Raw genomic sequence first — 22,816 nt, 5'->3', positions numbered from 1 at the left:
TAACAAATATCATATAGGTTTTATTACACCCCCAACATGGCCCAACCTCAGAAGAAAAAAGGAAAAAAAATGCCCCAGCTGGGTCTACTCGCCTGCTCCAGCAGCGCAGGCAGCACCCAAAAAGGGACATGGGGCTGGGTGCTCGTGGTGGGGGTGGGGGTGTTTATAGGGCACAGCGGGGTCCCAGCAGCAGCAAATGGGACAGTGGGTGGGAGAGGGGCTGAGCTGGGGGACACACAGACACACACACATGCACGCAGCAAAGGGCTCAGCCCCAGCTGGGCCAAATCCTGCAAATGCGTTGTTAAGCCCATCAATGCCTGACCCCCCCGTCCTGGGGTGCAGGATGGTCCTTTGCTGGCTCTGCTCTAGTGCCCACCAGTTTGCTCTGAGTGCTCCCAGTCATCCCGCTGGAGGTGGCACGGAGGGAATCCCAGATCCTGATGGAACCACCTGGGCACCCAAAGCAGGTATTTAGCACCTAGTTTTCCCCTGAAAAACCAAACCCACCAGGGGAAACATCCCCGGCTGGGGGCGGGGCTCAGGTGCCTGGAGCCTGCAGTGAGGTGGGCAGGGATGGGGTCTGCCATTGTTGGGGGGAGCTTTGGGTGCTTCCTCGCCTGAATTTAGGGAGAGGTAGGGGAGCAGTTTTTCCACAGAGCAGCCCCCAGCACACACCATGGCGGGGTGAGGGGATGCTCCCCAGGTGCCTGGGTCCCCCCAGGCTGACTCTGGGGTTCCCCTCAGGGTTTCCCACCCTCCCACTCACCCGAGCGGTGCCACCCGCTTGGTGTCTGTCCCCCCCCCCTCCATGTCACTGCGTGTGTGCCCGGGGGAGTTGGGGCTGTCCCCGGCACTTTACACTTTGTGCTGTGACACCCCCAGGTCCCCCCACCATGTTGCTTCCAGGGACTGCAGTTTCCCTGCCCGGTACCTCTCCATCTGTGACATGACTTATGCCAGGTCTCAGCATGCCATGGGCCTTTCTCCCATCTGATGGCGAGGGGTGGCAGAAAGGGGCTGGGGAAAAGTAGCCCCAAGCAATAGGGGTGGCATGAGAGAAAGGAGGGGATGTGTGTCCCCATGGCTGGTGGGGTTATGGTGCTTCACTCCGGAGGTGGGAATCATCAGCTGCCCCGAGCCCGGCAGCAGTGGGGTCAGTGCCTTCCTCTTTCCATCAATGGCAGCAGTGGAAGGGGACAAGGGGGTGACAATCCATGAGCAGATAAGGAATCCTGCTCAGTGATGCTCATCCCGCAGGATAAGCAATAGCAAACCAGCGGGCTTGGGGTGGGATTGGCTTTTGGCATGAAGCCATGTCCTGCTGCCACCCTTCCCACTGCGGTCCCCATCTCCAACCACAGTCCCCACATCTCCCACCACCTTCAGCAGCAATGGAGCGTAATCCTCCTCCTGCTTTAGTGTGGGCTCCCCCAGACCCTTTTGGGGGCCACGAGCTCCGTGCCAGGGGCCATCAGAGCCAAAAAGGGGGTCATGGAGGCCAGGGGATGTCAGGGGGAGTGTGGCAGCACAGGGCTGGCACAGACACCGGGATGGGGGTTGGACAGGGGCTGGTTTCAGCTCCTCTGGCCTCCTGTGGCTGCAGGACAAGGGATGCTGCGACCCCTCCTTATGCATGATGGGAAGATCCCGGCCCAGGGCCACCCCACTCAGGCCACACAGGTGCTTGTCTGCCCATAGCCCTTTATTGATGCTGGCCAGAGATGCTTCCTCGCCTGTTTGGTGGACGATGTGGTGGGGGTTCAGTCGGGGCCCCCCAGTCCTGCCTGGCTTCCGGGGTGCTGGATCTGTCCAAGGGCGGGAGGAGCTCCCATTCCTGGGCGGAGTGGCCGTGGGATGAGGCTGGGCTGGTCTCTGGTGAGGTGGAGGTGCCTGGGGGTGAGGGGTAGGGGTTAGCCCCCCTGCAGCCCCTGGGGCAGGCACCACCCGTGCGCACCTGCCCGGCCAGAGACACCCAGAAACAGGGTCGTGGTCCCCACCCTGGAGCTAACAGGCTGTTGTCCCAGAGCGGCCAGGACCACCCTGCCACATCCCCCATCTTGCTCTAGCTCCAACATGGGGATCAGGTGACCCATCTCCCTGTCCTCCCCCCCTCCATCCTCCTTCCACCCCACCCGAATCCCCCATCCCACCCTGCTTTCCCCCACCCACTGGGACACAGCAGGGTGTCCTCTCCCCTCACCCCGGTGCCCTGGCAGGGCTGTACCTGGCTGGCTAAGTGAGGACCCAGCACTCTGGGCCCGGGAGAGCAGGCGGCCGGTGTCCCTGGTGTCCCACTGCCTCGGGGACAGCTTGGGCTTGGCCCTGGGGACGTTTGGCAGGAGGGAGCAGAGGGAGCTGGGCTGAGGGGAGCCAGGGGGAACATGTGTGGAGAGAAAACTGGGCACCCTGCCCACTCCACTGCCCCCTTCACTCCTGCCGGATCGTCTCCTGAAGCATGGCCCAGCCGTTCCCTCCTTGCCCACGAGCACAGGCAGCTGCTCGCCCCGCTGGCCCCTGTAGATGTGGCCATCCTGGCCCAACAGCTCTATCTCGTCGTGCTGGGAAGGAGAGAGGGGGCTGGCTGAAACAGCACCCAAATCAGCGTCCCCAGGCAAACGCCCCCCAGCTCTCCCTGAGGAAAATGAATCACAGAACATACCCCGCCCCCCGCCCCCCTCCCCGATGCTCAGCATCACCCTCCCAGCCTCACTCGCCCCGCTGTATCCCTACCTTCGCCATCCTTACCTTGATGGGCGGCAGGGTTTGGGGCTGGAGTGGCCGCAGGGCGCCGGGCAGGAGGGGCTGGGGGCACGGGCAGCGCTGCAGCGGGTGGGTGAGGGTGTGCCGGCCCCCGCAGCGCCGTGGCACGCTGGGGTACCCACGCTCAGCCGCCCGCTCCCTGTGGGATGGAGCACAGGGATGCTGAGGGCCCAGCACTGTGGCACCCCGTGCATCACCCTACTACACCAGGGAGGGGGCCGCGGGTGCTCCCCAGTGGGGTATGTCCCTCCCGCGTCCCCTCCGACTGCTGAAGGAGACCCACACCCATCCAGCCATGCTGGATCTGCTCTTTCCCCATGGCCCTGGTAAGCTGGTCATGGCCATGGCAGGTCCCTGCACCCTACGCAAGGGACATCAGGAGGCAGGAGCTGGGCTGTCCCAGCTGCAGTGCTTAATTTCGGTGACTTGTTTCACAGGAGGCAGCTGACTCCCCAACCAAGCCTGAAGTCAGGCTGAGACCAGACACAACTCATCACATGTGGCTTCAGCACCACTGACACACAGACCTGGGCTAGACAGGGCAGCGCAGGAAGGGCTGTAAAACCCCACAGACCTGGGACAAGCACAGCTGACCCCTCTGCAGCACTCCCCTGCCCTGCCCAGGCCCCCCCTGCATCCCTTCACACCCACCCTGGGAAGAGCTCTCCCTCGCCAGGGCAGGGCCAACCTGCACCCCAGGGGCCGGGTCCCCATGTCCCCTACCTGTGGCTGTGCTGCGGTGTTTCCTCCACATCAAGGGCAGTATGGGAGCGCCCGGCAAGGTTGGGGTGCAGCGGTGGCATGGACGGGATGGCCACGATGTGCCTGGGGAGGGCAGGAGCCATGGGTGAGTGACAGTGGACACACAACCCAGCCCAGCTCGGGGCAGTGCCCCAAAACCCACAGGCTTGTACCCCATTTGCACCCACTGCCCTCAGGGAGGGACTCAGGAGGGCTGCACCCCCCAGGCAGACACCCTAACCCCTGTGCCGGGCACAGCGGGGCACCACCACCCCCCATCTCTCCTCCAAATCGCCGGGCGCTACTCACGGGCCAGGCACCAGCATGCTGAGGGGCCGGTCGCAGGACATGCAGTGGAAATGGGCCAGCACCTGCCTGGGGAGGGGCAAGAAAAGGGCTGGGTGAGCTCCTGGGGGGGGATTCAGCCCTGCCTGCACACAGGCAGGCAGCTGCCAGGCAGCAGCAAGGTGCTGGGCACTTTATTGTAATGAGTTATGGTATTTGAGGGTGGAACCGCAGGGGTTTGAGCCTGGTTTACTCCCCCCCCCTGCCCCCAACAAGCTCACAACCCACCGGCTGGCTACAAAATCAAGGGGGTACGATGTGGGACAGCAGTTGGTTGTGGGCTCCTGCTTGGGAAAAATCTCCACCTCATCTTAGGCACTGGAGAATCCACTGAGGGGAGCACCCAAAAAACACCATTATGGGAACTACTCCCACGGGCACCCACATGGGAACTGGGGGTGCCAGCAAGGACAAAATGGGGGTGTTGCTGTACCTCCTGCTGGCGTGCAAATGCCAGGCCTGGGGGATGCAGGATTACCCCATTTTTCAGGATGAGTTTTGTCACAGCTGCCCCGAGGACAGGGACACACTCGCCTCGGCCCTGTGGCCCCCTCCAAAACCTGGCAGCTGCCTGTGGCTGCCCAGGGCGAGCAGGGATGGGAGGTGCAGGGCGCAGGCGCCCATAGCTGCCATCCCAACCAGCCCTCACACTGGTTTCATCACTTTGTCGCTGCTAATTGCCCCCCTGCACCTTGCCAGTGGGGCAGGTCAAAACGCAGCTCTGTGATGCCGCGTGTCACACCCCTGCCCAGGGGGACGAGTCGCCGTCCCTCACCCTTGCTCCAGAAAACCTTTGCACCCACATCCCAGTTTTGGTTCGGGAGGGCTCCATCCTGCAGGTCCCCCTCCTCGTGCCCTCTTTAACATCAGGAACCTACTACTGGTGGGAGGAGAAGCCTCCGCCACCTCCATCACACTCACTTCTTCATCCCAGCTGCATCGTCAGCCTCCGTCAGCGGCGCCTTCTCCTTGAGCTGCTCCAGGATGGTCCTGCAGTGCTCCTCCAGCTGCTGCCGGAAAGGGCCCAGCTCCAGGCGGTCCAGCTATGCACAGACACACACCCTCAGCCACTGCCCCGGGGTGGGACATCGTGTTCCCCATGAAAAGCCAGGAGGGGGGATCCTCAGAGGGATGCTGCCTTAGGCTGCCAAGCCCCAAAGGCGCCAGTTTTGCGCAGCAGGGACGTGCCACCCCTCACCTTGGAGTCCATCTCTTCCCTGAGCTGCTGCTGGGCCTGGTGCAAGCCCTGCTCCTGCCCCGTCACCCGGCTCAGCATCTCCTGGATCATCTCATGCAGCCGCTCCACACTTGCGTCAAACTGGGCGCGACTCACTTGGCCGGCCAGGGCGCTTTTGTCTGCTTTCTAGCAGCAGGGAAAAGCAGGAGAGAGGTGAGGAAAGGATGGAGGTATGATGGGCAGGGCCAACTCGTGCCGGGAGGAGAGGGGGAAGTGGCTACATGGCCCCACTCGCCCCATCACACCCGTGGGGTTGGTCACAGTAGCTGTAGGGACCCGGGGGGAGACAGAGGGACCTGGGGAAGGAGCCACAGCCAGTCTGGAAAATCCTCCCTCTCCCAGGCCAGTTCTGCCACCGAGCCCCCAAGGGACAAGGCGTGTTTGCCACCCTGCCCAGCACCCCCTTGGCTGGTGCCAGGACCCCCCCAAGGCCATACCATATCAATTCCCAGCACAAGGTCTTCCTTGTCTGCTTTCTCCTTCTCCAGCCTCTCCAGGGACCGGAACAGAGCCTTCCAACACAGAAAAGCATCCCATGACACCACGGCAGGGTTGGAGCTGCCTCCTGGCCAGCCGAGCAACCCCCGCTCCCCCCACCTCACCCCAACTTCCAGGAAAGGTACACTGAACTTCCACAGGGCTGCAAGGTTTGGCGGGGTGCAGACAAATCCCTTGTGGTTCCCAGCCTGGCGTCTGCCTGGAGGATGCTCTGACCCCAGAGTTTCTGTCACCTACCTCGATATCTTTCTGCTTCTGGTGATGGTCATTCAGGAGGTTCCCGGTGACAGAGCTGAGCTTCTCGTACTCCCCTTGCACCTGCGTGATGGTGGCCTGGATGTGCTTCAGCAGCTCCGCGTCCTGCTTCAGGGAGGAAGATGACAAGGTGGTGCCGTGCAAGGGGGGGCTGGCTGCCCCCGTGGGGACAGACCCAGGTTACTTGCCCGGTGACCATGGGCTCAGTGCCAGCAGGACATTTAATTTCCTTCCACGCTGCTCACTTGTATGAACCAATCTGGGGGGCAGTGAGGGGCTTCCCCACATTACAGTGAGGCACAACCAGCTGTGGGGGTGCTGGCAACCCCCTCCCAAGCCCCCCATGCTGGTATCTCCCTACCTGGCTCTTCCTTGGCAGATGCCTCACCACCTTGCCCACCGCCTGCCGTGACATGCAATCGTCCATCTGCTCCTGGAGCTGCTCGTAGCGCTGGAGGAGCTGCCCCACCTGCTTGCTGATGTCTGTGCTGCAGACGGGGCACGCTGCCTGCACCTCTGCCTGCTCCTGCCCTGTGCTTGACACCGTCGCCCTCCGCTCACCCAGCTGCAGGAAGGGGAGAAGGAATCAGCTCTGAGATGAGGTGGATGCAGTCAACAAGTCTGGGTGCTGTGGAGGCTTGATGGCCCCAGCCAGCCAAGGGATGTGGCTGGGAACCCCTCCAGAACCACCCACCGAGCTGCAGCGGTGGGAGCGCTGCCCCCAGACCTCACCTGCTCCTGCAGCTTGTCAGCTGGCTTGGCCACCAACTGCTCCAGCGTGGCCTTGATCATCTCCTGCTGTTCTTCCAGCTCCTTCAGCTTACACTTCATCTCCTGCAGTGTGGACCTGGTCAGTGAGACAGAGGCACAGGCAGGCTTAGCCTCCACAGGGACACTCAGGGGGTGTCCCTTGTCCCCCCAGGCTTCTCCTGCAGGGTAGGAAACCCCTTCCCATCCTTTTACCCCAGTTGCAGGCTGATCTGGTCGCTGACATCCCCTTTCCAGGTGGCTACAGCTACCTCCAGCTTTCCAAGGGCATCTTCCAGCTGCCTGATCTGGGAAAGGCAGTGGTGGATGAGTCAGGGCACAGCTCCTTGTGTTGTCCCAGCCCAGGGGCCCTTCAGCTGCCTCCTCCCTGCCCAACTCCCCCACTGGCAACCCCGCAGCCCCCAGGGACTCACCTTCCCATTCTCACCCTGCAGGTCGCTGGTCAGGCCCTGAAGCGAGGACACCCGGCCCTGGAGGTCGGTCAGGATGCTTGCAATGCTCTCCTTGCCTAGATGTGGTCCAAGGGGAGACGCTGTCAGTGAGGAGGTCTCACCTTTGAGGCCAGGCTCTGAGTACAAGGAGCCTCCAGCCCAGGGTGTGCCCATGCCTATCCCACCCCACCCACACACACACCCCCCCAGCCATCCCCCCACGTGGTCCCACCTCCCCACGAGAGGAGTAGGCGCAGCTTCTCAAGCTCAGCGTGGTCCGACTTGGTGGCTTCCAGCTGGGCCACCTGCTGCTTCAGGGTGGCACAGAGGTGGCTGAGCTGCCCGATCTGGCGGAGAGCCTCCACCGTTTCCGCATAGCGGTCAGGGACACTGCTGGAGCCCGAGGACACCCAGGGCATGGGAGGCTCTTCTGAAGGGGACATGGCCCTGGGATCAGCGTCAAGGGGGATCTCTAACCCCTGGGATGTCGGCAAGGTCCCCACCGCCGGGATTTTATCAGCACCAGAAAGGCTGGAGTCCATGCAGAAGGGGCTTGGCTGAACCCCTGCTCCTCCTCCTTGGGTCCCTGGAGATGTCGGCTGCACCCCTGGGATGGTGGTTTGGGTGCTGGGGGCCCCTGGCTGCACCCCTGGGGTGGTGGTTTGGGTGCTGGGGGCCCCTGGCTGCACCCCTGGGGTGGTGGTTTGGGTGCTGGGGGCCCCTGGCTGCACCCCTGGGGTGGTGGTTTGGGTGCTGGGGGCCCCTGGCTGCACCCCTGGGGTGGTGGTTTGGGTGCTGGGGGCCCCTGGCTGCACCCCTGGGGTGGTGGTTTGGGTGCTGGGGGCCCCTGGCTGCACCCCTGGGGTGGTGGTTTGGGTGCTGGGGGCCCCTGGCTGCACCCCTGGGGTGGTGGTTTGGGTGCTGGGGGCCCCTGGCTGCACCCCTGGGGTGGTGGTTTGGGTGCTGGGGGCCCCTGGCTGCACCCCTGGGGTGGTGGTTTGGGTGCTGGGGGCCCCTGGCTGCACCCCTGGGGTGGTGGTTTGGGTGCTGGGGGCCCCTGGCTGCACCCCTGGGGTGGTGGTTTGGGTGCTGGGGGCCCCTGGCTGCACCCCTGGGGTGGTGGTTTGGGTGCTGGGGGCCCCTGGCTGCACCCCTGGGGTGGTGGTTTGGGTGCTGGGGGCCCCTGGCTGCACCCCTGGGGTGGTGGTTTGGGTGCTGGGGGCCCCTGGCTGCACCCCTGGGGTGGTGGTTTGGGTGCTGGGGGCCCCTGGCTGCACCCCTGGGGTGGTGGTTTGGGTGCTGGGGGCCCCTGGCTGCACCCCTGGGGTGGTGGTTTGGGTGCTGGGGGCCCCTGGCTGCACCCCTGGGGTGGAGGTCTGGGTGTCAGGGGCCCCTGACTCTGTCCCCAGTGTGGTGGTCTTGATGCCAGGGGATTCTGTCTGTGTCCCCAGGGTGATGGCACAGGCATCAGAAGTCTTTGTCTCTTCTGAGGAAGTGTCTGCCCCCTTCTCAGGGGCCACTGGTGCTCTCTGTGTCTCCAGGGAGCCAGGCTGTGTCTGTGGAGTCCCCCTGCCGGTCCCTTTGCTGGTCCTCGGTACAGCCTGTGTCCCTGGTCCCTTCAGTCCCAGCACTGAGCTTGCCCCATGTGGCGTGTCCATGTCTGCAGTGGGAGGCTCGGCGGGGACAGCCTGACCTGCACTGCCATCCTGGGAAGAGGAGGCAAAGGGGAGCAGGTTTATGGGCAGAAGTGCAGCAGCAAGGGCCACCCGCCCTGTCCCCAAACCCCCCAGCTCATGGAGCCAAATTCATGTACCCCAAAGGCAGAGACTGCCCAGCCCACAGAGACCCTCGAGCACCCACAGCCACCCGGCCCCTCCCCAGCCTCCTTTGGCCACATCTGTGCCTGCAGAGTCATTTTAGCAGCGATCCAGAGGATCAGCAAACCCCCTGCTGATGCCACCTGACACAACAGCAAGGCATTTTTCTCTCCAGCAATGGGATTCTGTACTCCAGAGCTGCTAGACTAGACCCACTTCCCAGTCTAATGGGCTGCATCTTCATTTCAGGAGCAGCAGCCCCAGGTAGGATTTGGAAACCATCTCATGGTGGGGTTCACCCCAAAATGTCCCTCCGCTGTCCCCGGCTCCCACCCACCAGCCCCAGAGAGACTATGAGGGCAGGGAGCCGTGGTCCTGCCCAACGTTGAGCAAGGACAGGGGGCTGTGCGGCCACTCCAAGGGTTTCGGGTACTCGCTTGCCCCACAGAGGGGCTGTTGGGGGCTGTCAGTGGCATAGACGATGAGGAGGTCTCTGTTGGGGCAGCCGAAGAGCTGCCCTGGCTCTGCCAGTGCCAGGTCCTGCCTCCCGGCAGGATGCACAAGGAAGAGAAGTGCTGAGTAAACCTCCGCTGAGGTCCCGGGGCGTGCAGCAGCTGGAGGCGCTGGGGGCTGCGGTCCTGCTCAGTCCTGCTCCCACAGCTGGGATGCCCCAGCACTCACCAACGACAGACCTCGACCTTCTTCTTCTTCTTCTCCTCCTCCTTCTCCTTCTCCTGCTTTGCTGCCCACCAGGCAATCCTCCAGCACCTCCCAGCGCACCATGTTGCTCACCTCCTCCGGGGCCGGGTAGAGGCTCAGTCTTTCCTTCAGCTTTTGCTGGGGAAAAAAGGGATCAGAGGGTCAACCCTGGCCACGTAGCCAGGTGGGGTGGGACCCACAGGAGCACTGACCCCCCCCCAGCATCACTGCCCAGCCCTGCTGGGCCCATGACCTGACACGGAGGGACTGCGTGCACTGGTGCCTTGGGGATGCAACTGCCTCCATCCTGGAGCAGGAGCCAGGTGTGCGTGGGGCCGTACCACGTCACTGTCCAACGCTGTCTGGTCACGGAGGGCCAGCAGTTGGCCGGCAGCATCCTGGAGATTCCCCTGGAGTGGGACAAGGAGAGGGATGGCAGCTCGGACACAGGAGCAGGATTTAAAAGGAGCATCCAGGAATCAACTTGGGCACAGGACAGAGGGATGCCAGGCAGGGCTGTGGCTGTGTTGCATCAGTAGATCTTTATCTCCACTTCTTCTCAGCACCCATGTTTCTTTTTTTACAGCTGTTAAAAAATGTCTTAGCATCACTTTGGTTGATGCATGCAGTCACCTCTTCAGCCTTGGGACACCCTTCTTGCTCTTCCCTCCTGGCAGCCTTGACACCCAGGGCCGCGGGGCAGGGGCAGCAGGGTGACACAGGGGCAGGGAGGGGGGTGAGGGCCCAGCTGCCTCCCGGGGACAGTGGCAGCAGCTCACCATGCCAAGCGTCTCCTGGATCGTCCGGACGTCCTCTTCAATGCGGGACTGCGCCGCCTTCATCCTCCCGATCTCCTCGAGGAGATCCTGGGAAAGAGCTATGTCCTGAGAGAGGGGGGTGGCAGGGGTGAGTCCTGGGGGCACTGCGGGCAGCACTTGCCATTCATCAAGCCTTCAGCAGCCAAGAAAGGGCAGCAGCTCCCCAGAGACCCCCCCACCCCTGCCCCAGGGGGGCCCACTGTACAGCCCGAGTCAGCAGGGATGGATCCAGCCCCACCTGTCCACGTCGTCCTGTGGGTCAGGAGTAGGGAAGGAAGGGATGGATAGCGGTGGGGCAGGACCTCCACAGGTGCTGAGCCTCTGACTGGTGGAGCTGAGGGCACTGGGTGCTGTATTGGACCAACGACTTGCTGATGGAAACTTGGGGAGAACCCAGAGCAACTGGAGCAACACTTCAGCCCCAGCTCTTTCTCCCCAAAACTCCATCCCTTTCCCACAGTGAGGTTCCACACACCAGCTCGTGCTTAGGCTTAAACCAGACCTAAGGGCAGACAATGGTGGTGCAGACCCCAGAGGAGGGGGTGTCTCGGGGGGGCACCCAGGGAACTGCGAGTAGCCTCTACCTTGGAGACGCTGCTCTTGTTCTCTTCAATCTTTCTTTTCATTTGTCCCATGTCGGCAGCCATGGAGGCATCATGCGGGGTGCTCACGGTCCCCTGCAGCGGGTCCTTCGAGGGGGTCAGCAGCTCCGTGCCTGGGCCTCTGCCCTGTGCCCCTTCTTCTCTGAGGGGTGCCTTGGGGGGCTGGTCGTGCCCCGGGGCAGGCAGGTCCTGCACGCCCAGGTGCCCCAGCACAGCCTGCAGCAGGCTGTACAGCGCCCTGAAGTTGACGGCCCCGATCTCGGGCGTCCCGATAGCGACGTCCAGCAGCTGGGACAGGCTGAGCGGGGCCATGGCTGCTGCCCTGCCCAAAAACACGAAGCCTGACCTAGGCGGGGACACACAGCACTCCTTTTGCCTGGAGGGCACCTGGGCAGGTGGGAGGGATGGGCAGCCGGCAGCCGCCCTCCTCCTCCTCACCACAGAAAGTGCGCGAAGCAGCGGGTGACCCGGTGACCCCCCGAGGGCAGGGCTGTCTGGGGGAGAGGGAGGGTGTCTCCTTCCCCGGCCACCCTCAGCCCCCCGAGCCCCTCCAACCTCTCCTCCTCCGGCTGTGCCGTCACACTGCACTCCCCTAGCCCCGCCCCTCCCCTTTTCTTATTGGCCAGCGGCCGCCGCTGCCCACCGCCCATTGGCCGAGCCCGCTGCCCACGTGCCCGTGTTTACAGGGCAGGGCACAACAGAGCCTCCCGTTGCTAGGCGACGTTGCTAGGCGACGCGGCGGCCCCCGGCGGCGGGCAGGGCCCAGGCTCCCCACTGCCTTCTCCGCGGCAATGACCCAAAATGCAAACGATGACGGCTAATTGTGACGCAGCTCCCTGCAGCCCGTGGCTGCGCCATGCACAGAGACCGTCCTGCCCGTCCGGCACCCTGCTCCCCCCTCAAAATCTCCCAGACAAGCCCAGTCCCGGCAAGGAAGCACCTCCATTTATTTCTTGGGTATCAGAAGCATGACAGATTTTACCCTCTCCCTCAGACGTGGGAATGGTGGAAGGTTGCTGCTGATTGCATCAACACACGGACTTCTCGCACCTTGCAGCAAAGCAAAGAGCCGTGTAAGCAGGGAAAAAAGAAACGCAGCTAAACACAGGCATCCAGACAGCCCCAAGAAGTGTTCAAACACTGGGAAAAAATCTTCGAGCCCGAGTGATCCATCGAAGTACTTACAAAAAAAAATCAAGAATTTCTTTTCCCTTAGAAACCTCCGGCTCAGACCATCACAGGGTCAGAGCACCCCCTTGGCTGAGGCACTCAAAGACCATTTCCAAGAAAGGATTGTAATAAAACCTCTGCTTGGCCACGGGCTGGCCCAAGAGCACCAGTGCTGGCACCAGGTTAGCCTTGTTAGTAGAAGAGGCTAATAAAATCACATTTGGGGGAGATCTGAAAGTGTTAACCCCCCATAACATCAGAGGAGTGCTTCAACAGAAAGCAGATAAATGGATAACAGACGCAAGACTCCTCAAATATGAAGGAATATTAATACACTCACCAAAGTTAGAGATCGAAGTAACTAGCCTTCAAAATCCAGCACAATTCCTGTATGGGGAACCAAGTGAAAGTTTAAACCATAATTGCCTCCATCGAGGAACAGACAAAAATCAGGCCAGACTTAGAAGAAACAGAATTAGAAGAAGGGGAAAAGCTTTTTGTAGCTGGATCCTCTAAAGTGGTAGAAGGAAAGAGAAAATCAGGTTATGCAATTATTGGTGGAGTCACCCTAGAAGTAATAGAGTCAGGACCACTGAGTCCTAGTTGGTCAGCTCAAGCTTGTGAATTATATGCGGTACTAAGGGCATTACAGATTTTAAAAGGAAAAGAAGGGACAATTTATACGGACTCTAAATATGCCTTTGGGATAATTCACACTTATGGGGAAATTTGGGAAGAAAGGAGACTCATTAATTCGCAAGGAAAAGGGTTAATACACGAGTCTCTAATTATCCAGACTCTTCAAGCATTAAGAGGCCCTAAAAGAATAGCAGTAGTGCATATAAGGGGACACCAACAGGACACCTCACTACAGATCAGAGGAAATATTCTGGCTGATCAAGAGGCAAAACGGGCTGCACTACTGGTGCTGACTGTAACAGAATCGAACACAAACGAACGAACAGAACCTGCTAAATTGGGGTTCACATTCACTAGTCAGGAGAAAGAAAAGTTAGAACAAATGGGAATCAATGAAAAACAAGGGAAATGGAATTGCCTGCTGGGAGGAAGGTTCTCCCAAAGGCAGTGGCTTGGAGAGTTATGAAGGACCTCCATACTAAAACTCACTGGGGAGTACAAGCATTAGTAGATCAGTTTGCTATTAAATACATGTGCATAGGAGTTTAGAATGTTGCTAAGGGAATAGTAAAAGGTTGTTTAACATGCCAGAAGATTAATAAGCATCAGTTAAGAGAAAGGGTTCAAGGTGGAAGGGATTTAGCTTACAGACCATTCGCAAGAATTCAAATTGATTTTATGGAACTACCAAAAGTAGGACGGTACAGATACCTCCTAGTATTGGTAGATCATCTCACATATTACGTAGAAGCCTTTCCCACTGCTCGAGCAACAGCAAACACGGTGGTGAAAATACTCTTAGAAAACATCATCCCTAGGTATGGAAATATAGAAGTAGTCGATTCCGACAGAGGCCCCCATTTTGTATCTAAAGTAGTTAAAGAGACATTAACTTCCCTAGGGATCAAGTGGGAATTTCACACTCCTTGACATCCACAAAGCTCAGGGAAAGTAGAAAGAGTGAATGGGGAAATCAAGAAACAACTTACCAAATTAATGTTCGAAACAAAAATGTCTTGGGTTAAGTGCTTACCCCTAGCGCTTCTGAATATTCGAACCCAGCCGCGAACCGATACTGGCATATCCCCATTTGAAATGCTGTATGGTATGCCCTATGATATGGAACTTCCCACTGATCACCCGATACTGGAAAAAGACAATTTACAACCATATTGAATAAGCCTCATGAATAGAAGAGAGAACTACGCAAAAAGGGGATGGTAGTACAAAGACCACCTTTAGAGATTTTTATGAACTCTATAAGACCTGGAGACAAGGTGTTAATAAAAACTTGGAAAGAATCTTCTCTTAGCCCTCGTTGGGAGGGACCGTTTCTTGTTTTGCTCACAACAGAGACTGATGTGCGGACTGCTGAAAAAGGATGGACTCATGCTACCAGAGTAAAAGGACCCTTAACACCCGATTGCTGGGAAGTAGCTAAAACATCAGGAGATCTGAAGCTAGTGCTGCGAAGAGAGAAGGACTGAATGAGTGATGTAATATTTTGTAAAACCCCTAACTGTATTTGTTATTCTTTGTATGTTTTAAATGCACCTTTTGTGAAGAGAATTGGTGGACGTACTGCGTTTACGGTTATTCCCCAAAAGGAATACTGTGGCCAGTGCTATATAAGGGAAAATTAATTAGTTAAGCCTTACTAGTGGGGGTATTGACGGGAAGAATTATAAGTTCCTTGCAGGTCCCAGAATACTCCAAGTGCCTTGTACAATCCCACAAGTAAAAAGCCCGGAACTGGGAGGCGTTTAGGTGTCGATAGCGAGACCCTAACCTCAAAGAATGCGACTGCTGCCGGGAAGATGGAAAGCCCCGCTGCTCTAAGGAGTGGAGCAGGCGGAGGAGGCAGAGCCGTATGGAGAGGGAAAAATAAGAAAAGCCCCAAAGCAACCAGTCCAGGTAATTGTGGTGGCAAGTGAAACTGGAAAATATGGAGAAGGAGAAGATCTGGGCGTGTAAATCCTGTTGCAAGACAAAGAAGGGACATGTTTATGCAATTGGCTCGTAATTGGAAAATGAACCCACCTATTTTCCTCACTATAATAATTATTTGGGCTGTGGGAGGAATCATAACCCCAACCCACACCCAGACCTTAACCCACCAACCATTTAAATGGACCCTTATTAGATGGAAGGATCAAAAAGTGCTTCAGTCTGTAATTACTGCAGGAGCCCCTAGTTTTGAACAGCATATTTGTTCAATTTTACCATTTCCTGGCTGTTCTCTACCTAAAAGATCCCCAACATGGGACATTAAACAATACTACTTCTGTCCCAGTTCCAATCCTGGAAAAAGTGATTGTAGTCTGCCTGGCTATAACTATTGTGCATATTGGGGTTGTGAAACAATAGCATCAGACTGGACTCCAAAACCCCCAGATAAACCTCGTGGTCCTAAGGGATGTAAGGCCCCAGTTAGAAATTGGGCTGGAGGAGTCCTCAACCATGGAACTTGTAAGCGTATAATCTTAACTGTGCTTAGTCCTCAAGATTCAGGGTGGATGATAGGAAAAACCTGGGGAATAATGTTGTGGGAAGAAGGAAAAGACAGAGGAGGACTGATTTTTATTAAAAAAGAAATAGCACCTTTGGATGTGGAACCAATAGTTCCAAATCCAATAATTGTGAACAAAGGACCGCTGTCGGAAAGGGCAGTGGATACTACCTCAATTAGTAGTAGCACAGGGGGAGTGCCAGAGCACTCTCAAGAAATCGAGGCAGCTACAGTTCCTCTTTGGAAATTATTAATGGCAAGTTATCAATTTCTAAATGCCACGAATTCAAACTTGACTGAGCATTGTTGGTTGTGTTTAGATGTTAAGCCTCCATTTTACGAAGCTGTAGGGGTAACATCCAGTCCTAAGTACGTGAAGGGGTCTAATCCAACCCAGTGCAAATGGAACAGGAAAGATGGACAGCAGCAGGGAATATCTATATCACAAGTGTCAGGACAAGGGTCGTGTTTAGGAACCATACCACCGCAGAAAAAACATTTATGCAAAGAAATAATTAACCTTGAAAGGGAACATTTTGCAGATTGGTTATTACCAGATAAAAATGCCAAGTGGATTTGCTCAAAATTGGGCTTAACACCTTGTCTTTCATTAAAGGTATTTAGTAAGAATGAAGAATACTGTATACAAGTAGCAGTGGTCCCTAAAATCATATATATCATCCAGAAGATTATATGTGTAATTATCAAACTGTGCAAGAACACCATTTACAAAAAAGAGAACCCATCACTGCACTAACGGTAGCAACTCTTATGGCTACTGGAGCCGCCGGAGCTGGAACTGGGATAGCATCCCTGGTACAGCAAAACCAAAAGTTCCAATTTTTGAGGGCTGCAGTAGATGAGGATCTCTTAAAAACTGAACAGTCTATCAGTGCCTTAGAAACCTCTTTAAGATCTTTGTCAGAAGTTGTTTTACAGAACAGGAGAGGACTGGACCTAATGTGTTTGCAACAGGGAGGGTTGTGTGCAGTTCTAAAAGAAGAATGCTGCGTACGTGCAGACCACACTGGAGTGGTAAGAGATACAACGACCAAATTGAGAGAAAGTCTGGAAAAACGTAAAAAAGAAAGGGAGCTGCAACAAAATTGGCTTGAAACACGGTTCAGTAAATCTCCCTGGCTTACTACCATATTATCTACTATAGCAGGACCCTTAGTGTTATTAATAATTGGGTTAACCTCCGGGCCATGTATATTTAATAAAATAGTCTCTATTATTAAAAGAAGATTAAAGGTGGCACACTTAATCATGTTATAGACTGACTTCTTAAATTTGGCTGAGTCAGAGTTTTATTTAGCAAGCGGCAACAAGCAAAACAGCGCTGGGCGGCCGGGGAGTCTCCTGCTCCAACAACGGCCCGCACCTCTCAAGGAATTTTGTCTTAATTTTATTCTCCAAAGCATTGCATATTCATTAAACACCAATACCTATACATTACCTAAACCCACCTACTCCTGCTTCGTATGGTAATTAGCTTATCAGTCTTTTACGCTTGCGCAGGAGCTGTCAAAAATAAGGGTAAGGGTCTCTAAGTTATGGGCGGTGGTCGTCTGGGATGAAGGCCGCAGGTCCTCCTCACAGTGTACTTTTCACCCTTCGCCTGGAATGTGATGATCCACTAAGTCTGCAGTGTCCTTATCAGCCTAGGCCCAGCAGTCTCCTTGAATAAGGAGATTTACGGTGGTGAAAACTCCCTTATTGGCTTAATTGGGCGTCTGTAACTCTTCACACCCTTTTGAAGTGCAGATGCTTCTTCTGTTGTTCACCCCCCCTTTTCTTCCTGTCATCATATACACTTATAGTGTTAATTCCATTAAACACTGTTAGTGTTACATAAAATAGTTCATATACACTCATCATGTTAATTCAATTAAACACTTGCTGTTAGTATTACACAACATACAATAGTTCGTATGACCGTTTACTTTTCTATTGTCTTCTTACTGGATTTGATGAACAGACGGTTTGCTACCTATTACAATCCCCCCTTTTTCTTTTCACCACGTTGTTCATCAAATCTTTCGAGTGCTTGTTGGCTCAGGATTAAAGTTTCTTCTGACTTTGGTGCTTCCCCCAAAGGTTCACACTTAGTTCCCATGATCATTAAATGAGCTGTTTCCAGTCTACCCTTAATGATCGTTACTATCCTGTCAAATATACAAGGGCCAAAAGTTAAGGTTAAAATTATTAGTATGAGTGGTCCTACTAAGGTTGACAATAGGGTTCTGCGGCGGGCGGAGGAAGCAAGCAGCCGATTCAATGTGAATGATAGAGCAAGCTTCAACTTCATTGATAGAAGTCACACCTTATATAAGCAGTCTACAATGCACTACTTGTAACTCTATTGGATACATTAAAGAAACTACATTATAATATCTCAGCCATTGGGTACATCTAAAAAGTCACATTATAATACCCCAGCCCCCTGTGGCATTTCTGGTATGCATAAACATCTTGCTTGCTGTGAACCTGCTTCTCTCCCAGGGCTGCTTTTCTCTGACCCCCAAGGTCATAATGCGCCCCAGCTTATCTCTGTGTTCTCACAACAATCCTCGCTTGCACAACTGAGCCCTGGGTCTTCATCCTTGTTTACACAACTGTACCCTGGGTTCTTTCCTTTGTTTACCTCAGGTGGCTGGGACCGACTTCTGCAGGGAGCTATGGCCGACCAGCTCCTGCAGGGAGCTATGGCCTTGCTCTCTGCAAGCCGTTCTCCAACAGGGTACCTAGCCATGAGGAGTGATTAAACCAAGATTGAAACCAACTCTGTTGCTCTTCCCGTTCCCTTTTTCTTTTTTCCAGCCCTTCCCGTAGTTTAGTCATGGTATCTCTCACTATTCCGGTGTGATCTGCATATACACAACATTCTTCTCGAAGTGCTGCGCATAATCCTCCTTGCTGTAAAAACATTAAGTCTAACCCCCTTCGGTTTTGTAGTACTACTTCTGACAAGGACCTGACAGACTTTTCTAAAGCAGTAATTGATTGTTCAGTTCTTACCAGATCCTCGTCTACAGCCATTCTTAATGTTTTAAACTCTTTGCTTTGTTGCACCAATGAAGCCACTCCTGTGCCCACACCCGTTCCTCCTAAAATCATTAGGGTGGCTATGGTTAATGCTGTGAAAGGTTCTCGTTTAGATAAGTGGTGGTCTTGGGTAATTTGTGAATCAAAAACAAATTCTTCAGAGTGGTAAAAAATTTTGGGGACAATTGCTACCTGAATACAATAGTCTGAGGATTCATTGAAGTGTTGCAGTGACAAGCAGGGTTTAACGCCTATAGGGGAACAAACCCACTTAGTGTTCTTGGCAGGTATTAACCACTTTGCAGGTCTCTCTGGTTTCTGCGGCCCCTTTCTATTAGTCTTGGCACACAATTGTTTCTTGTGCACTGGGACTTTGCCTATACACAAACCTCTTCCTGCTATTTGGGTCAATGTAATTCCTTGGTTTGCTGTGCCCCATATACACCGTGCAGGGTTAGTGCCATTTACCCGTTTGGGTCTCTTATTTACTCCTACTGCTTCATAGAAAGGTGGTTTGATTCCATAACACAGCCAACAATGTTCAGTAAGGTTTGGATCGGTTTTGTTTAGTAATTGGTAACCAATTTGTATCATTTTCCAGAGGGGGTTATCCCCAGTGGTTTCATCAGATATTTGGGTAGTTTGATTGTTATCGATTCTTGGAATTGTCGTTATGCTTTCCTTGGCTTCTTCAACCAGTTCATCAGTCAGTATCAGATTGGACCCTACCAGTACTGGATCATTTGGCACCGGTTTCTTTTTTATTTGAATAAAATTGCCCCTATCCTTTCCTGACTCGTAAAGTCAGATTCCCCAACTTTTTCCTACAAGCCAACTAGAATCTTGGGGTTCAGTTACATTTAACATAAGATACTGACACCAGTTTTTGGGACCCCCACGAGTTGCTGTAAAACCTGGCCTCAGGGAGTCTTTGGGAGGAATAACGCATTTGTCAGGTCCCCATTGTACCTTTAAATATCTGTCCGGCCCTGCTTCTGGTACCCAATCTGAGGCTATAGTTTCGCATCCCCAGTACTTACAATAGAATTGGTCAGGATAATTGCAGTAGCTTTTTCCTGGGTTGGAACTGGGGCAAATATAAAATCCTGAGTCCTGTGTGCAAGGCATTATGGGTACAAGTGTACACAGGGAACTTGTAAATGATGGTGCCCCTGATGTTGTTACAGTCTGTATTTGCTTTTGGTTACCCCTTTCTGCAGTTAGGGTCCACTCAAAAGGTTGATGGGGCTGGTGGTTCAGTCCAGCCCGTGCTTGTGGCATGTGTGTTATAAGTAGCATGCTCAGAATGTACTGGGAAGGGTGGAAATTCCATTTCTTTGTTATCCAGATAGTCCAATAGCTCAAATAGAAGGTTGGTAGGATTCTGAAAATTTTTATAACTTCTATAGAAGGGGGACATTGCTCCTGTAGAGTCAAGGTGTTTTGCACCTCTTTCTGGCCTTTGCTTTTTGGGAGCCTTTTTCTCTCAGAGTACGGTTTTAAGATTTTTCCCCACTGGTGTACGTCTCTGCCTACTCTGTTGCATAGAGCAGCAGTGTGTTTAATCTTCTCAGCAGCAGTCGTATTCTTCAGGGGTACGTTTTACCTCTACTCTGGTCTACATAGGCCTCCTGGTTTGTAGGCCAATTAAGGTGAGAGTGTGTATATATATGTATATATATATATGTATATCTATATAAATTCCCCCTTTATCTACTTCCCACCAAGTTTTAGAGTTTTCCAATTGCCTTCTCTGTTGTTAATCTAATTTTAAGGCCCAGTTAGTTAGTCACCATTCTAGTCAGTAATCTTGATGACGACTGGATCGGAAGTTCACCTCAAATGTATTATGAATCCACCAGCCTTCTTTACATATATTGTATTCTATACACACGAAAAGGAAACAGCTACGGGTTTCGACTGACAAAATATTAACATCTCACTTACTGAGTCCTTTTGTGGTGTCTTGTACCTTGCTTTTCACAATGTTCGCATTAGGTCTTTCGAAGGGTGACTCGTAGATCTCCGGGAGAGCTGGTCACCTGCCAGGATGAATCTCGTATAGGTCCTGTCACACGACTGGCATGCGTCCACCCCTTCTCAGCAGTTCGAATAGCAGCTTCTGTAGTGATAAGAACAACATAGGGTCCTTCCCAGCGGGGGGTTAAGGAAGATTCTTTCCATGATTTAATCAATACTTTATCTCCTGGTTGAATTCGATGCATTGTCATGTCCAAAGGAGGGCTCTGTACCACCATCCCTCGGGCTTGCAGCTGTTTTCTCCTTGCCATTAGTTGTATTAGGTAGAATATTATTCTTGCATCTTTAATTTGAGGGTGATCAGGGGGCATTTCCAAATCATAGGGCATTCCATATAACATTTCAAAGGGAGAGATCCCTACATCAGTTCAGGGCTGGGTTCTAATATTTAATAGAGCCAAGGGGAGACATTTTACCCAAGACATTTTTGTTTCTAATATTAATTTGGTAAGTTGTTTCTTTATTTCTCCATTCATGCGTTCAACCCTTCCTGAACTTTGAGGGTGCCACGGGGTGTGATACTGCCACCGTGTACCCAGGGCAGCCAAAGTTTCTTTAGCCACCTTGGATACAAAGTGTGGGCCTCTGTCTGAATCTATTACTTCTATTCTTCCATACCGAGGTATAATTTCTTCAAGTAGTATTTTTGTTACCGTATGAGCTGTGGCTCGTGCCGTGGGAAAGGCCTCTACAAAATGGGTCAGGTGATCTACTATTACTAATAGATATCTGTATTTTCCTACTTTTGGTAATTCAGTAAAGTCTATTTGTATTCTCGCAAAAAGGTCTTTGAGCCAAATTCCTTCCTCCATGCACTTGTTTTCTTATCTGGTGTTTATTTACCTTTTGACAAATGAGGCATTCTCCCACCACTCCTTTGGCTATGTCATATATCCCAATATACATATATTTAGTTGCAAATTGATCTACTAACGCTTGGGTTCCCCAGTGAGTCTTTTGGTGAAATTGTCGTATTATTTCCGTAGCTACAGGTTTTGGGAGGACCTCTCGGCCATCCGGAAGTTCCCGCTTCCCGTTTGGTTTTTGCTCAATTTCCAATTTGTTTCAGTTTTCCTTCTTCATGTATAGTAAAGCTTAGGACCTGAAAGGTTTCCCCATGGAAGAAACACCACCCAATACCTGGCCTTTCGCATACGCATTCTATGCCATCTGCTCCAAAATCTTTCCAACAATCGTAGCAGGGGAGGAATTCATCTCCACAATTAACGCACTGTTTTCTAGCTTCTGTGGGGTCGTCTAAATGTAATGTTAACAAAGCGGCCCTTTTTGCCTCCTGATCAGCAAGGTTATTTCCTCTGATGAGAGGACTTAGCCCCCTCTGGTGTCCTTTTAGATGTACTACTGCTATTTCGGCTGCCCCCGTACAGCTTGTAAGGTTTGTACTGTCAAATCCTGATGTACCAGACTTTTTCCCTGGGAATTAATTAAACCTCTCTCCTCCCAGATTTTTCCAAAGGTATGTACCACCCCAAAAGCATATCTAGAATCTGTATATATTGTTCCTACTTTTCCTTTCAGTAATTGTAAAGCCTTTAATAGAGCATATAATTCACATGCCTGTGCTGACCAGCTCAAGGGTCCTGACTCTAGTACTTCGAAGGTTTTTCCGTTGATTATGGCATATCCTGATTTTCTTTTTCCCTCCACCACCCGAGAAGACCCATCTACACATAATTTTTCTCCCTTTTCCAACTCTTCTTCTTCCAAATCTGGCCTTATTTTAGTTTGCTCTTCTATATTATTAAGACAATTGTGAAAAAGATTTTCATTAGGTTCTCCATATAAAAAATGGGCTGGATTTTGTAATGATGTGGTTTCAAGAGTTAGGTGGGGGGATGTAATGAGAATTGCTTCATATTTGACCAATCTTGCATCGGTTATCCATTTGTCTGCCTTTCGTTGTAACACACCTCTGACAGGATCTAGCAATTTTGACATATATGCTACTGGTTTCTTTTTCCCTGCCCATTCTTGAGCCAGTACTCCAAATGCAGTTTCTTCCTCTATGTTAACAAACAGGAAGAATGGTCTTTTTAAATCAGGCAAACTCAAAACAGGAGCATTCACTAAATCAGTTTTTAATTCCTCTAACCGTTCATCGTCCTCCTGGGTCCATTTTAATAATCCATCTTTAGTTATTTTGTTGTATAAGAACTTTATTTTTCCAATGTACCCCTCGATCCACTGTCTGCAATACCCAAATAATCCTAATAATTGTCGGACCTGTCTTTCAGTTTTCTGGCGTGGAAGGGAAAGTATTCCCTTAACTCTTTCTGGATCCAGCTTCTTAGTTCCTTGGCTTAATCGATGCCCTAAGTATTTAACTTCTTTTTCTACAAATTGTAACTTAGATCTAGACACTTTTAGTCCCTTCAAGCTTAGAAAATTTAGTAGCCTGATGCTTTCTTTTCGCAC

At 53.2% G+C, this 22,816-nt stretch overlaps 2 protein-coding genes across 8 annotated transcripts; both read right to left on the bottom strand.

Moving 5' to 3' along the window:
• Window positions 1-1,699: 1,699 nt before the first annotated feature.
• QRICH2 (glutamine rich 2) lies at window positions 1,700-7,542 on the bottom strand. 5 transcript variants are annotated; one of them, XM_026860796.1, is made up of 15 exons: window positions 7,271-7,542; window positions 7,021-7,115; window positions 6,803-6,894; window positions 6,572-6,686; window positions 6,201-6,404; window positions 5,822-5,947; window positions 5,524-5,598; window positions 5,048-5,212; window positions 4,771-4,892; window positions 3,814-3,879; window positions 3,487-3,588; window positions 2,749-2,902; window positions 2,474-2,561; window positions 2,228-2,335; window positions 1,700-1,893 (listed from the first exon to the last, which is right to left on the bottom strand). In XM_026860796.1, the coding sequence occupies exons 1-15, from the start codon at window positions 7,479-7,481 to the stop codon at window positions 1,706-1,708; spliced, it is 1,911 nt and encodes a 636-aa protein (XP_026716597.1). In that variant the 5' UTR covers window positions 7,482-7,542; the 3' UTR covers window positions 1,700-1,705. The 5 variants fall into 5 exon arrangements, with proteins under 5 accessions (XP_026716597.1, XP_026716594.1, XP_026716595.1 ...); XM_026860797.1 differs by having other exon boundaries at window positions 1,831-1,893; window positions 2,228-2,363; XM_026860793.1 differs by having other exon boundaries at window positions 2,228-2,561.
• An 890-nt stretch (window positions 7,543-8,432) lies between these two features.
• Window positions 8,433-11,508, bottom strand: LOC113486682. 3 transcript variants are annotated; one of them, XM_026860811.1, is made up of 5 exons: window positions 10,957-11,499; window positions 10,334-10,438; window positions 9,808-9,964; window positions 9,648-9,692; window positions 8,433-8,744 (listed from the first exon to the last, which is right to left on the bottom strand). In XM_026860811.1, exons 1-5 carry the CDS (start codon window positions 11,284-11,286, stop codon window positions 8,548-8,550), a joined length of 834 nt encoding a protein of 277 aa, XP_026716612.1. In that variant the 5' UTR covers window positions 11,287-11,499; the 3' UTR covers window positions 8,433-8,547. The 3 variants fall into 3 exon arrangements, with proteins under 3 accessions (XP_026716612.1, XP_026716611.1, XP_026716614.1); XM_026860810.1 differs by having other exon boundaries at window positions 9,537-9,692; window positions 10,957-11,498; XM_026860813.1 differs by having other exon boundaries at window positions 8,626-9,692; window positions 9,896-9,964; window positions 10,957-11,508.
• Window positions 11,509-22,816: the final 11,308 nt, after the last annotated feature.

This window comes from Athene cunicularia (assembly GCF_003259725.1).
Source record: "Athene cunicularia isolate RWA chromosome 18 unlocalized genomic scaffold, athCun1 chr18_part1, whole genome shotgun sequence".
Lineage (NCBI taxonomy): Eukaryota > Metazoa > Chordata > Aves > Strigiformes > Strigidae > Athene > Athene cunicularia.
This window is presented reverse-complemented; position numbering and strand designations above follow the sequence as displayed.

What these genes read in the sequence shown, in the direction of transcription:
- QRICH2 (XM_026860793.1), bottom strand. Translation starts at nt 7,481, where the DNA reads ATGTCCCCTTCAGAAGAGCCTCCCATGCCCTGGGTGTCCTCGGGCTCC. An exon ending in CAGATCAGCCTGCAACTGGG is followed by an intron (nt 6,687 to 6,802) that starts GTAAAAGGATGG and finishes CTCACTGACCAG; the next exon opens with GTCCACACTGCAGGAGATGA. An exon ending in GATGCAGCTGGGATGAAGAA is followed by an intron (nt 3,880 to 4,770) that starts GTGAGTGTGATG and finishes GCCCCTCCCCAG; the next exon opens with GCAGGTGCTGGCCCATTTCC.
- LOC113486682 (XM_026860810.1), bottom strand. Translation starts at nt 11,286, where the DNA reads ATGGCCCCGCTCAGCCTGTCCCAGCTGCTGGACGTCGCTATCGGGACG. An exon ending in ACAAGAGCAGCGTCTCCAAG is followed by an intron (nt 10,439 to 10,956) that starts GTAGAGGCTACT and finishes CCCCTCTCTCAG; the next exon opens with GACATAGCTCTTTCCCAGGA. An exon ending in ACGCAGTCCCTCCGTGTCAG is followed by an intron (nt 9,693 to 9,807) that starts GTCATGGGCCCA and finishes TTTTTTCCCCAG; the next exon opens with CAAAAGCTGAAGGAAAGACT.